The sequence below is a fragment of the Cyrtonyx montezumae genome, unplaced genomic scaffold (assembly GCF_038088225.1).
Source record: "Cyrtonyx montezumae isolate F1298 unplaced genomic scaffold, pur_monq_1.0 scaffold_8, whole genome shotgun sequence".
In the NCBI taxonomy this organism is placed as follows: domain Eukaryota; kingdom Metazoa; phylum Chordata; class Aves; order Galliformes; family Odontophoridae; genus Cyrtonyx; species Cyrtonyx montezumae.
This window is the reverse complement of record NW_027072089.1, coordinates 82,324,382-82,339,600: the sequence shown is the minus strand read 5'-3', so window position 1 is coordinate 82,339,600 and position 15,219 is coordinate 82,324,382. Positions and strand designations below refer to the sequence as shown.

At 42.0% G+C, this 15,219-nt stretch overlaps 2 protein-coding genes across 5 annotated transcripts in view; one reads left to right on the top strand and one right to left on the bottom strand.

Moving 5' to 3' along the window:
• The window catches only part of GFOD1 (Gfo/Idh/MocA-like oxidoreductase domain containing 1), a 521,440-nt gene that overhangs the window by 368,421 nt on the left and 137,800 nt on the right, over nucleotides 1-15,219 (top strand). The window lies entirely within an intron of this gene.
• The window catches only part of PHACTR1 (phosphatase and actin regulator 1), a 297,264-nt gene that overhangs the window by 270,844 nt on the left and 11,201 nt on the right, over nucleotides 1-15,219 (bottom strand). For all 4 annotated transcript variants that reach the window (XM_065752319.1, XM_065752314.1, XM_065752316.1 and 1 more), the window contains exons 3-4: nucleotides 13,436-13,582; nucleotides 12,376-12,522 (exon numbers count right to left, since the gene is read on the bottom strand). In XM_065752319.1, the coding sequence (XP_065608391.1) occupies nucleotides 12,376-12,522; nucleotides 13,436-13,582 (294 nt within the window). The remainder of the gene's footprint in view (nucleotides 1-12,375; nucleotides 12,523-13,435; nucleotides 13,583-15,219) is intronic.

Genomic DNA, 15,219 nt, shown 5'->3' with positions numbered 1-15,219 from the left:
AATATAACAGCTGCAAGGATGTTTCTTTACTGAATGATTGCATTTTGATGACTATCCAAACAAGAAAAGCAGCAACACTTGAGAATGAAAAACATAATTTAAACAGCTGTAACTCCCTTCTCCAGTAGACCATTTCAAGCTAAGTAACAATCAGTTTCAATGGCATTTTGTTTCACAAGATTTCCAACTGGTCCAATTGGTTTTACATCTCTCAGCTTTAATGAGGACATACTCTTTTTCATCTTAACAAATACAAATGCTTCCTTGGGCCCAAGTGAAAATAAGGGTGCAAGAAGGGAAAACACAAGGCTCTAGGATCTTAATTTGCCATTTAAAGACAGATTCAGAAACATTCTTCTGATATCTGTTAACAATGAACCAAGACACAACAGTGCCTTCCTAAACTGGATCCTTTCACAGTCATAATAAGACAAACCAGGAGAGGGCTAAGAATCTCAACCATGATACAGCATTGCATTCTTTTCCATGGCTAATTACTATAACAGAACTGTAACAGAATTTGTATTTATTTGAAGAAGGATGAGCTAATGGTGATCTATCCAAAACTGTGTTATCTATGTAATACAAGGTCACATCACATCAAATCACATTTGCAGATCCCTGGAAATTTAAGCACTAACCGCAATGATCATCACACTGAAGCTCCTCCAAGATATTTTTCACCATCTTCCTCACAAGGCATTTCGAATATCATGCAGCAATTCTACCTTTTAGGGAGGGGAACTGAATACAGCCATCTAGTTACTGTTGTACCAGTGAACTTTAATTACTGTGCAACCCTTTAAAAGCTGTTTTGGGAAACTTATAGAGTGTAAAAGTTAACCAGAGCTTCAGGTAACTGGTGTCCACTGGAAACTAGGAACCATACTGTATAAAAGAGCCTATGGATACAAGTATAAATTAAACAAATAGGAAAGCAGTCTGATGAGCACTTCAGGATTTTCTTTTGTTCTCAAGCCCCTTGAATGACTTAAAACTGCATTAAAAGTAAACCTATTTGCTCATCTTTGGTATCTTTTCCCCAAGAGGAATAGGAAGAGAAAGAAGACTGAAAAATCTTTGAAAGACATTGCTTTTACTTAACTTTTGAAGCTGTCAAAAAGTTACTAAGGTGAGGAGCACATGTACACAAACCCATCACCATAACCCTCACTGAGCAAATCACAGAAGCGTAGTGTCAGGATATTGCAGTGAGATAAGTTTCTTTGCACGAGATGTATGCCTAAACCTTTGCTCCAAGGCCAGTGCGGTTTCAGGGTATTGTAGAGTAAGTAGATAAAGAATTGAAAAAGAACCTTTCACATTCTTAGCCAATATGAAGAAAAATACAGAGAAGCTCTGCTACAAATAACTGCTATTACTCCAATCTCAAAAGAAGGATGACTACAATGCTGTTTTCAGAAGGGAGGATGAGTACTTTAGGGAGAGCATCCACTCTACTACAAAGAATTAAGGCAGGAGATTCCCAAGGGAAACAGACAAAATCATCAGAGGACTTTGTCAGTAGCAAGTGGTTGGCACTCAGGTTTTAGTTTATAGAGGAGAATAAAAGCTTTTACAAAGGCACATAAATACCTGCACATTTGTGCCACAAGATACAAAAGATGGAGCAAGAAAAAGTATATTTCACTCAGATATAACACTGTGTACACAGACTTACAGAAACTATTTAAGAGATGCTAAATAACAAAAATACAATCCTCTGTATCAAAAATGAAACCCAATAAATATGGGAAAAATACACCAAATGACAACAAAAAATCCCAACACATTCAATTCTAGCACAAAGAAACATCTTTCCTCTGTCCACTCTTCTTTTCAGGGAAGGAAATACATCTTAATGACAGCATCCACTTTGCCAGTTCTTGCTTTTCTCCATACATACAAAGTCTTTCAGAAAAAAAAAATGAATTGATCCTTTCCAAGATTTGGAGAGGAAAAGAGTAAGTAAAATTACTAAGCTCTCTTAGTCAGTTCATTGTGATTAGAGAAAGACACAGTACACGTTCACCACCACTCTTGCTCTTTCTGTCTGCATGATTTCTAGGTTTTCTGAGCTTCTGCCTCATTGAAAGGACATACAGACTGGCTGGGGACGACTCCTCCAGACACACTTGAAGATAGAGTAAGGACAATAGGTAAGTCTTGTTTTCAAAGAATGGCACGTTACTTAAGAGACTGCATTGCAAGCAGAAGCAATAATAATTGCAATATTCTTTTCCACCAATGAAACAAATAGATGAGGGACATCTGAGTCCTGGGTCTCCTAAAATTTCAACACTAGCTAAAGCAAGACACGAGAGATCTAAGATACTGAGAACACCTTCTTGGAGATTCAACCTATATTTCCTTGCTTCATGCACTTTAAACTTCTGCTGTAGATTCAATTCAAAATTCTAAAGTGGGAAAAACAAGTTCCCAAAGGCAAGCCCTTCACATCATCCCATCAACAAAGGAAGGTGCATGTACAGTAGTGGCTACAGCACACTACAGCTCCACTGCATGCATAAACCTCATCCATTAGTTTCACATAAGTGAACAACTAAGATCATATCTGTTGCAGTAGAGCGGTAAAAAGTTACACGGGACTTCAGGTGTTTTGAATGATGGATTTAACTATGGCTTATCCCATTATTACACTCACTTTCTCAGTATGCATCTCAAAACCTTACTGGCAGTAATCTTTTACTTTCTCTTACCAGTCTTAATGAAAGCTAAGTATCTCTTTATTCACTACACTGATACAGCTAATAGGACTTTTTATTTTAGCAGACAGAGAGAAGAAAGGAGTTTAAAAGCAGGATGCATCTCAGAAAAGACAAGCAAACCGATCCTGCATTCCTCTCAGTGCTAAGCACTACCACTTAATATTGCAGTTAGCTACAGGTACAGAAACATATACCCTTAAACAACTCAAAGGAGGGAGCAGCTAACACAGCTTCTGTCCTGTCTACCTGTGACTGACATGGGTAATTGCAAGAGCAAATACCTCGCTCTTCCAGAGCGGTCCCCCCGCTGCCCACTATAAGCCTTTTACACCGGTAGCAGATGGTCCCCATGCACTCCTGAGGCTGCTGACACAGATCTCTAGGTACATCTGGGGCCGCTCAGGGGGGACCTGCTAAGAACATGCTTCTGCTGCCTTGGGCAGCATTAACTGGCAGCAGCTATGTTTAGCAAGCACTGCCAATTCTTAATGACATCCCATGCCCTCTTTCACCTTAATCTTGGTGACTCTTTCCCCTTGCTTCCTACTATTACACCATAAAACATGTTAACAAAAAGCTATATTCCATCTGCGTAATGATATTTCCTAACCAAACAGTTTTGTTGCTGTCCCCTTGGGTCTCCTTAGCACTGCCAGAGCTGTTTAGATGCACTGCTTCTAGGGGGAAAAGCTTTCAAGGTCTGACCCCAAGGTTATTCACTGATGCCTATCTAGTTTTCTTTTTTAAAAAGGCATTATTTATAAGTTAATTTGTTCCTTTTTACTTGTAGCCACCTTACCAAATTCATTCTACAGAATGGTTTGTTCATCAGACCTTTGAGATAAGAATGAATTACAACTCGGGCCTTTTTTATTTCTTTTTTGCCTCTCAATCATATGTTACTATTTTGCAGATAATTAGTTAACCCCATTTCAAATCTTTTTTTTTAAATGTTCTGCCATGCTTCCACACAGAGAAAATTAAAACAGTCAATTGCTTTCCACTTATTTTTATCCATTTCAACCTACTGTGTAATTGTGATAACTCTGAAACAAACTAAGTTTTTTGAAAAGTTAATCATTTCATTGATCTACGAAGAGCCTGTATATATAGTATAAGAAATAGGTGCTGATATGACAGCGATAAGACAAAATTAAATTGTTTGCAAGTGGCTGAACATGCCAAATTTCTTTTATCAGCAGCTATTTACTAGCAGCTCAATCCAGTTTATTTGTAGCTCTTCACATCAGTATTTTCAATAAGCCAACTTTGCCTACAACAAACCAAAGAGAACTCAGAAAGCAGAGAATGGGAACAATTGCTCTAAGGAACTATTGGTTTGCCTGGGATCAGGTAAGCACCATGTAGAGTATATGGCTCTTTATAAGGAATCCTAAGAACATAGCACGACCATTTAAAGCCCTAAGTTCCTCATGCATATATGGCAACACATAACTCAGCACAGACAACCCTCAAGAAACTGCAGACTCCTGTGGTGCTGCTGTCAGCCTACGCTGCCCTGATAAACAAGCATAAGTGAAAAAGAAGGCAGGGAAAGAAAGGACACAGATGCTGAGGGCATCGTGTGGGCCCTCTTCACAATGGGTTAGTGGAGCACAGAGCATACAGGAAAGCCTTTATACTCATGTGCTCTCAAACCTGAGACAGAGCATGGGGAAAAGCTATTCTCACATCCATCCAAGTAGGTTGCTTACCACTCCTAACTCATTTTTTTTTCCACAGGAGAGGCCGGCAGACAATAGTCGCACTGAAACGGATCCTCTCCAGTGTGGGGCATGAAGCTTGCAACAGACACTATCTATTTCCAACACTCTAGCAAAGAATTAGATTTAGCCTTGATGAAAATTTCTCTTCCACTTTAATAATATATCAAGTATTTAATTTGCTTATAAACTATTAACCAGATATCAGTCTGTCCAAGTACTGTTAGCACTAATCATAAAAATCACACTGCGCTATAAATTATACATAGATGTTCTGATTAGCTAAAACATGTGCTGCAGTCATTACCCATCACAGTTAAAATGGCATATGTCCATACACTATATCAATATGAAAACACTTGACAGATACCTCCCATACCTTATGTATTTCATAACCAGCACGAAACCACGGACAGTCTGGAGTGCTGAAAAAACTCTCAGGTCATCTTCCAGTGGTACTTCCCTACTTACTTGTTGAATTTGCTACTCATTAAAATTTGTCTTTGGGCATCAACTTCATTTTGTTTCTTCTACTTTAAATTTTAGTATCAAGAAATGAAAGTTATTATAATGCCCTTTTACAAAGCCTGCAGTAACAGCAATAATTACCTTCTTTCAAATATTCAATAAAATTTATTCCAAAACAAAACCTAGGGAAGGCAGTCATGTAGGGCCTCAGCAGATCGATATAAAATAAGATCATCAAAGCACTCTAAACAAAATCAATAGAACGTTAAAAATGGTGAACTGCAAAAAAATTTACCTTAAACATATTCTGAATGAAGAGAAAAAAATTAGATGGCCTTAATAACAAGTTGTATTACCATGTAAAACAAACTAATATAATGAAAACATTGAAATTGATACGTTTTGCACTTTAGGAGAGGCACCATTCTGACCGTTCACCATCAAGAAAGAACAGTTGCAGGCAAATACAATATTCCACTCTGATACTATGGTTTGAAGCACAAGAAACAACTGTTAATAACAGAAGATTTCATTAGCACTGAAATTTCGTATTATATGAAAGCAGTTCAGGACATTCTTTCTGCATCAAGAACTTCTGCCACACTGCAAAATCTTAGAAACTTTAACACTAATTCTGATGGCATTATTACTTACATGTCTAGCTGTGAGTATTACTGTCAGCAGTCCCAATGAAACCAATTAGTTGACTCAGAGTAATTAAGCATTAGAGCTAATTATACCTGTTACTGGGAATTAGGCCTTTTCTTTTTACTAGATTTTAATGCTAATATTTCAGAGTTAGGATTGCTAGTTCTGACAATTATATCTAAAGTTTTAGAAAACGTGTTTTCCTTAAAGTCTTAGTTCTACTGAGAAAACTATGATTCCTGATGAAATGAGAAAAAATAAAAGATTTTACAATCTCTCATCTTGCAGGAACACATTAGGTTATATTAACCCAAGAACCTTATCAAGCAAAAGGTAAATATAAAGAGAATGTCTTACTCCAGTGAGTTCTGTTACATCAATTTCCAAGAAGAATTTCCAAGAAGCACTACAGCAGCCTTACAATCATATCTAAAGCAGACAGTTGTAAAATGCATCAGATCTGCATCTCGACCGAGAAGCAAACCTGTGCCTTCCTTCTATCTCCTGCCACAGTTGTTCAATAGCAACGAACACTCAAGTGCAGCTGGTGACTGAACTGGTGTTGGCTACCTCCCTGACACAGAAAGGTGATGCACATGTGCACTACCACAAGAATAGATAAAGATTTTTCTTTATCCCATTCCACCAACATAGCGCTCTGAGAAATTAATGGTGCGTTTTTTTCCTTTTGGCAGCTCCGTCACTTTTACTAACTCTGCCTTTCCTTTCAGAATTCAAAAAGCATCAACAATTCCTGTTCTGGTGATGGTTGCTAAAGCATAGGCATCTCTCCCCTTTACATGACTTTGAGAACCCTTAAACATATTCCCATCTGGCAATCCCTTAAGAAAACATCAGGTCATGTCTCTTAAGCCAAAGGTCTCCAAAGCCAAGTACGAGACTGAAGAATCTCAGCTGTAGTTACAACCTCTCCTCTCAAAACAGTACATTTACCTGATACATACAGTACTGATTCTAAAACAGATCCAGCAGCTCCACTTAGCCCTGGAAAAGGACTTCTGTCTCAAATGGCATATTCCTGTTGAACAATGTGTGGAGTGTGTTTTGGAGCCTTGTTTTCAGTGGTGTGCACTCTTTCCTAGGTTTGGAATGCAGACACAAAACAAAGGATGCTGCAGCATAAGCAGCTTGGAGGCTAATGGCCATAATTCAATCAAAACAAAGTGCAGATGTGAATTTTGGTGATGCAAAGCTTGATTACAAAAGAGAACAGTCATTCAGACCCTTTCAAACAGGTATTCAGAAATGCTTTGTCAAAACCACCAAAACAGATTTTTAAGTACAAGAGAATCTCCATGGCAATAATCTGAGGGAGTGATTAGAACAGAGAATGAAGGTGGAATTTTTCCAAGCATGCATTTTTACTAATCTTTGTCCAGAAAGAAATAAAACATTTCACACTCACTACTGTATATTTCTCCCCTGTTCTTTTGAGTCCAACCTTTCCTATCTGAAATCATAAGCCCTCCATAATCTGGAAGTATTTTTAAAAATACAAATAGATCCTTCAGATTACCCCTTAAATATAATTTCTAATCTGTTAACTCCATAAATTCAAAGTAGCCCAAATTCCTAGTTATGCTAATCATGAAACCACACAGAGTGCTTTATCAAAGTTAAAAAAAAATACATTGGATAATTGTGTTAGTTCATTAAACATATGATCAGAGGCAAACTGAGAAACATTTAAATAAAATGATGAGTTTTAGGAAAAAATGGAAATGAATGGGATGGAAATTCCTGCAGAAAATCCAGCTGAGTCATTTAATTTTATTTTCAGATTCTTAGACTTTACCCATCTCAGTGATCTCCAGAAATATTATTTCTTGCTTTACACAGTAACAAAATACAACCTGCTCCTTGTTCACTAAAGAAAAATGTACCATACTACAGATAAATCAACAAATGAAGCCAAGATGTATGACATTATTGTTCCATTAGAAAGGAAAATCATGCATCGTTTTACCCTCTGAAAAGCATTCAGTACAGCTCTAAAGCTACATGATGGAATGAATATAGCAATACAAATAATAATACTGAGACAGTCTACCATAAAGGCTGTAAGAAGCACTATGGTACAAAAAGACTGCTAAAGGTGTCAGGATAGAGGAAATGAATGAAGTTTTTGATTTGAACTTTGTGCCCAGTTCAGAGTGTGAAAGTTCTTGTATATGAAACTCACAGCCTCTCTCTCGGGTTTTTTGTGTCCAGGCTCTCCCACACCAGTTATGCAGCATCACAAAAACAACCAATTACAAACATTTCCCAGCTCACTAACATTTTCCTTATCCATTCATCTGTTTGTGCCAGGATCCTCCTCCCACTTTACACCCTGTGAATTAATTCTCCTTGCTGCAGCACTAACACAGGCTGATGTGGGCTGTTTGGTGTGGATTTTTTTCCCCAAAATGAGTTAATCATCATAGCTTTAAACAGTACTGAGCCAGCTTGCCTTTCTAGATGAAGAATCTTTCTTCCCTCCACGAGGCAAAACCGTGCAAAGCCACTTAGTTCCTTTCCTCTCAGCTCTGCTTTCCCAGAACACATTCCAAGAGAATACGTGACTCCATACAAAGAGATGAAACCTAGTTTTTATCACTGAAGGGAGGCAGAGACATTTATTTCTACAGTCTGTCTCAGATCCCTAGCTGAAGTCTATAAGCAACTTAGATCACTTGAGGATGCAGACAGTTGGGTGAGATCTCTGAGTGATTACAGTATACCTGAAGTGTGCACTGTGCCTCAGGGATGACTGAGCCAGTGGGCTGTGGAGCTAGCACTGCCTGAAAGACCTCTACTTCTCTGCTCTTTTAGTACCTTACTCTCTGCTCCCTGGTGCAAATCACAACCCCTGCACCCCTCTGACCATGGGTTTCCATTCAGTTGCATCACTGAACCATGCTTTTCAGTCTAAGGTGGGAAGATGTTAAAATTCAAGAGCTCTCCTCCTCTTGTTGCACAGCACAGAGGCTAAATATACTCTTTCTTAAGGACTGTCCCCTCTTGGTTGACACCTTTCACAGCCACTGCTGTCACTCTGCCCTTAAACCATTATCACGGCACTGGCTTTCTTTCTCCCCAAGTTTTCATTCCCAGTTAAATTCTACGTAGACAACCAACTTTGTTTAAGCAAAGACTGACACTTGGTGACCTCCCAGAATCATCCTGGGAGGACAGCTAAGGTGAAGATGACTTCTTGCTCCCTTAACAAGAAATCTCTCTACGAAAATCAGCACTATAGTGGATTGCAGTGCAAATCTTGCTTTTCAGCTAGGAAAAAGTATCTGTATGTATATAGGAGAAAACTCAGTCAGATCAGCTCAAGGTAGTATTGTCCCCTTCAGCCCACAGATACGATATAAAGGTGATGGCAGAAGAAAAAACACGCGTATTTGATAATTTAGTTAGAGTTGTAAGTGGTCTATTTCCTTATCAGACAACACCTCTACTGATTTGTAAAACTTGAAAGTTACCTTCTATGCACCGTCACTGTAAACCTGGAATATTTCGCAACAAGAGGAATATAAATAGGTCAAAGCCTCTAAAAACAAATTAGCTTCTCAGATGGAACAGTCCCAGGAGAGAGATGATGCTACAGAATGGCTGTCACAGATGGAGGCTCAAGTTTTCAGAAACAATTTGGGATTAGTTTATAGGTGCCTGAATAAGAAGGTTATAAAGAAAATTTGAAAACTGATGTTAAGAAGATGCAGAACAAAAGCCAAAGTTGCATGTTAAGAGATGGAACCATGCCAGACTGTTAAACAAAACAGAGAAAACAAAAGGTGGCCACTCAAAAGCACGAGAACATTTCACATTCGTCTAGTGTGGCAATGGAAGAAGTCTTTCAGAAAATTAAAAAATAATTTCTGCATGTTGACTGATTCATTATCAAATATGGAAAAAGAAATTGTATCTGTCTATATTTTTATTATGTTATGCAGCCACATTAATTTTGGCAGAAAGGGTAATCTAAATCCTTTGGGAAACATTATCCTCTTGATATGAGCACATAACTCAGATTAATAGGATTTGCATATGTATATGAGTTTGGAAAACAGCTTTGTATTTTAAACAGTTTGAGAAGACAAGTAAAAATATATACTGGGGACAACTAATTGAACAGCATTTTTAACTCATGCTAGGTAATAATTGTGAGTTAATTGAGCAATATTTAGAAACAAGCAAAATAAGCAAGGATACTTTGGACAATCAAAGCAAAACTGTAAATATGTTCTGAAAAGAAGGGCAGATAAAATTTGCATTGTTAATCACTTTTTTTTTACAGTGCTGACCAAATCTACGCTTTCCCCAAATTGACTCTGTATGCAATCTCTCAGTTGTTCTACAATACAGATAACAACAGTAATGGTATAATTATAACTTACAGCAGAAGTAGATAAAAACCTGCTAGTTCTTAACCAGTGGTTGTAATTAAGAGTGGAGAAGGGTAGTATTCACTGCATCTACTTATGTTTCATTAATAAAATTGGATTTTAAGTTCCAGTACAGCAAAGCAGCTGCATGCTGCATCCCTCCAGCCCTGACTGTGTCCTGAAAGAAGGTAGTGACCAGGCAATGCAATTCGATGTGCAGCAGCTGTAGGAAAAAACAGCTCTGTAAGCAGTGGTTGAGCAGCAGCCTCAGATATGGAATGCATTACATGGAAAACAAGAGATCAGCACACAAGGCAGAGGTTATTTCCTGTGCCCCACGTGTCACTTTACTTTCGTTCAGGTTGAGAACAAAGCATCGCTTCCTTTCTACACCCTTCCCCTGGACAGGCATGGGAGCACACGTACCTTGGCCGTGCACCGCCAGGTAACCCACGAGGGAGCAGGGCAGGGCAAGTACTGCCGCTCCCCCGGCGCGGAGCCGCTTCAGCACCGCGGGCAGCGGACAGCTCCCGGACACGTGCTGCGGGCGCACTCGGAGAGACCTCCAGGACCCTCCGAACTAAGACTCCAAAGCTAACCGTGCAAAGCGCATCAAGATCACATTAAAAATGGCTCAACAAGATGCCCAGCAGCTGTTTCCTTGGAGTACAGAGTTCTTGCATTCAGGGCACGTGGCTTGTGCCTTCTGCAGAACCAGGGGAGTAAACCCAAAAGCTCAGAAATGAAGCGGGCACCGCTGGCACATTTTGCTTACTTTGGCTCATTCACTCCATGCTCGTTGCTAAGCAATTTTTTTTTTAAAGCTCCAAACTACTCACTGCCAGATGGACTAATGAAAACACACGCTTGCAATGCTCAGCACACTTTTCATTTATATTTCTTTATAAACCAACACTACTTTTAATAAATTATTTTAAAGGAATTCCACCTCTTAAAGTAAAGATGCAAATTCAAGTGAGGAATGGAAAGCGAAGGAACAGAAAGAAGCTAAGTGTAATCATCACATTTTCCAGTGGAATGCAAAGAGGCACCTAGGGACTTCAGCACACCTTGGGGACTTGTTGTAAAGACAGCATGCCTGGCTCAGCGCAGAGACGTGAGGCACCAGGTGACCTGAAGGAGTCTTTCTCTTAACTGGTTTATCTATTTATAACTACATGTCATAGTATTATTACCTGTGACAGCGCAAGTCAACACACGAGTATTTCAGCAGTCCAACAACCACAAGCAGTCTCGCACAACTTACACCTCACACACAGCATTGCTCTTTGTGTTTTCACTTCTAGTGTACTCCAGTCTGTGCCCTGAAATGTCACCAACATACCGCAGCTTGGTGAGTCTTTAAGAAGTCATGCTCAGAGACAAATAATGACCCACTGCACAACACAGCGAACTGTTCTGCCAACGGTACAACCAAACCACACATTACCCATTACCAAGGGTGTAATTACAGCAAGGATGACAGGAGGGGGAGGGGAATCCCCTCCATCACCCGATGGAGGAAAAAACACTTCTCTGTCATCTCTAACTTCCAGCCACCTGAAAGGGGGAGGAGGCACAGGGAGCCTGCAGCATGGCAAGCAGCAACTCCACAGTGGCTCTTAGCCCCTCTTCAGGAGCTGACAGGCTCAGCTGAAAGAGGGAGCTGCACCAAAGCACACTGCACAGGGAGGCTGTTCCATCTGCTGCTGGGACACAAGGCTGCAGCAGGGCTTCCCAGCTATCAATCCTCCCTCACAGCCTGATACGCAGGGGAAGCTTGGTGTGATACAGAAAGGTAACAGAAAGTACTTTCTTTTCCTTTGTGTTGGAGAGCAAATCAGCTCGGGTGTAGTTTACTGTTGATGCAGCCCATAAGGAATGAAAAGGTGAGGAGGGAAACAGTGGGCCTAGCACCTAGGACAAGCACCATGTGCGGTGTAAGCTGGTGGGACAGCTGCAACACAGGGTGTGAAGAAGGACCAGAGGTACAGGAGCAAGGGGCTGGGCAGGGAGACCAGTCCTGAGGCCGGTCAGTGGGGAAGCGGGATGGAGGAAGCAAATCCGGGGAGCCAGAGGTGTGGAGTGCACACAACTTGAGAGTGACAAAAAGCAACGGTGAGACAATGGCAGATCTCAGGAGGAGACCAGGTGGGCAAGGCGGGTGCCCTGGCACTTTGTAGGGCCAATCCCACCACGAGCAGGCAGCAGCGGCATGGGAAAGGCGAGGAGCAGGCGGGACGGGCAGCGGGCCGGGGACCAAGCGCAGGCCCTGGGGGGCCGGGGGTGGCCGGGCTGCAGCCGGCAGGCCCCGAAGGTGCGAAGCGGGGCCTGGCAGCGTCCCCAGGGAGCTCGGCGGGCCCCCGCCCTCTGCCCCCTGTCCCCACCCCGTCCCGGGCCGTCTCTCACCTGCCTCGAGGTTGAAGGAGATGCGGGCCTCGGCGAGGTACGGAGTGTCGCTTTTGGAGCGGACGCGGCGGATGGGTCTGCGGTCGATGTCCTCCTCGGAAGATGCCGCCATTAATGTGGGCACGGTGAGCAGCGTGGCCCGGCGAGCTGGAGAGGGCGAGCGGCGGAGCGGAGCGGGGCGGCCGGGCGAGGAGGGGGCGGCGGGGGCGGGCGGGAGGGACGGAGGGAAGGAGGCGAGGGGGAGGGGAGGAGAGGACGGGGAAGGGAGAGAGGGAAAGGGAGAAAGGAGCGGAGGGAGGGAGAGAGGGAAAACCCGTCAAGGATCCGCGGACGGGAGCGGCAGCCCTGCCCGCTGCCCCTCCCGCCCCGGGGCGGCCTGTGCCGCCCTCCCCGTCCGGCTCCTGCCAGGAAGGTGCCCCAGAGCTCCCCGAGCCGCTCCGGGGATGGGGATGAGGCATAAACCACGAGGGTGCCCGGGGCCATGAGTTTGGAGGGGCCAACGTGTGGAGCCCGTGGCCGCCAAGTCGCTTTGGGACTTGTTTGGAAGATGCTTAAAAGAACGCGGTCACTTATGGTCGCTAATTTGTCACCGCGCGGAGTCTTTTGTTCTGGTCAACCTCGGCCACCAGCAGGTGCTCAGTGACTGCGGGCAGCGTAGAGTTTTGGAGTGAGCTTTCTTGCTCATTCCTGCAGAATCAACAGTTTCTTCTTCTGCCAATTAAACCTACCGAGGTTTCAGAGCATTCTGCTGTTAGGACGTAACGCCTTTGTAAAAGTTTACAGGAACTTGTAGGTTTGTGGGTGATTGCAAGTGGATAAGGTGTAAATATATCTTGTTTGCAGAGCTATTCAGTTTGCTCTGATGTTACTGCCTTGCCCCAGCAAACACGGGGAAAATCACTGGTTAGTACTTGCAACAGGATTTTTAAAGGGATCCATATTCATAAATACGTAGGTGCGTGCAGCAAAACAGCAGTGACATCCCAGGATCTCTGGTGAACCACCATGCAGCTGTTGAGCAAGGAGGCACCTTACCCTTTTGGGGAAGGGGTGCTCTTACCTGTGTCGAGGTTGAAGCAGATTCTAGCTTCTTCTAAGTACGGGGTGTCACTCTTAGACCGGAGCCTTCTGATGGGTCTCCGGTCTATGTCTTCCTCAGAAGATGCTGACATCAGTGTGGGCACGGTCAGCAGAGTTGCCCGACGAGCTGATAAGAATGAATGAAGAAGAGAATTGCAGAAGAAATAGAAATGGGGACAAAGGGGAAGGAAAGAAAAGAAGTAAAGAGAAATAAAGTTGATCAATGGAAATTATAATATACAGCATGTAGTAGACAAGGGTATGTGCTTTGAAGTCCCTGCCTCGTGTGTTGCAGAATTTAAGGGCTGATTCAAATGATGCTAAAATGAGAAAAGATTGCAACACTCAAAGACACAGCTAAGATCTCTGTTTCTGACACAGATTGCCTGTTCACAGTTACTAATTTTGCGACTTAAACCACTCTTCACAACTTGTCCATAGCTGCAGTGCCTCCTTTTCTGAATACTGTTTTTCAGACCATGATGTCTAAGTAATGGGAGTTGCCAAGTGTTCACTCAGTTTGCAGAAGCAGGTGGACTCTCTGCCCTGGAATGCGTGAGATGACACATACATAAACTGTCCCAAAATTCAGTTTCTTCGTGTCTTAATTTGGGCACTCAAAACCAACAGCTAATTTTTGCTCTTAATCACTCCATGTCTTAGTGTTCTAATTATGAAATGGGGAGAATCAACAATTTCTTCCACGAGAAATTTTCTGAAAATACAAATGAATTAATATTTATAAAGTATTCATATACTTTGGTGAAGCACCAATGAAAAGCTCATGAGGAAGTTTCTATCTTCTGTATGGGCTTTAAATGGCTTGGTGCCATGCCTTAAAGGAGGAGAAAGCAAAATATTTAATATTGGTTCATTATGTGAGTACTGCCCACTGATGAAGCAAGTGTTAGGATAGTGAAAAAATTGCTGTGTCATGCAATTCGAAATTAGACCATAATACATTTTGAATTAGAAGACTGAATTAATGTTGCAGAGGCAACCTTCGTTCTGGCATTGCATAAGTATTCAGCCCTTGACCTTACAGCCTTGATAATGTCCCTTTAATGTAGGTGTTTTTTATGTAAAATGTAATTATGAGTGTCTGTTGAGCGCATTCGGTGCTGTGCCCATAAATTACAAATCACAAACAAGGGAGCCCCTATAAATATATCCACCTCAGCTCTGTGAGTAGATAGAGGTTATCATAAATGCTAGATTGGATCTGTCTGATCACTGAAAGCGTGAGTGCCATGCAGAAGTAGTTTGCCAGGATGTTGCTTTTCCCTTCACCTCATTCAAGCTGGGAAGAGAATCTCTGCATGAAACCCCTTCCTTGCCTTTTATGTGGAACTATTAACATTACTGTGGGACTCTGGAAGACACTTCTCTTTCTTCAATAAAAAGGTGCAAAAAAAATATCTAGGGCTTGAGAGTTTCACATCCTCAAATGCTATCCTTTTATTATGACTTTGAGATGGGCTTCAGAGAGCTGGGTTTGATTCTAGTCTGCCACGCGCATGCACACGTTCTCAAATCACACCTGGCACACCATTGTGCTCATCCCTACTGTAAAGCCTGGATATCTCTCACTGTCTGGGCATCACCTTTTTCAAGCCCATATCTCAGGGCTTCTGTAAGCTACTGCACTAATAATGAGCTAATAATGAGCTCTATTTTCCTGCTGGGGATGGAGAGCATGACTGATGGTGACTAAGTGCAAATTCTGCTGCCTGGTTACTGTGATTCTTTCTCTAAAAAAAAATT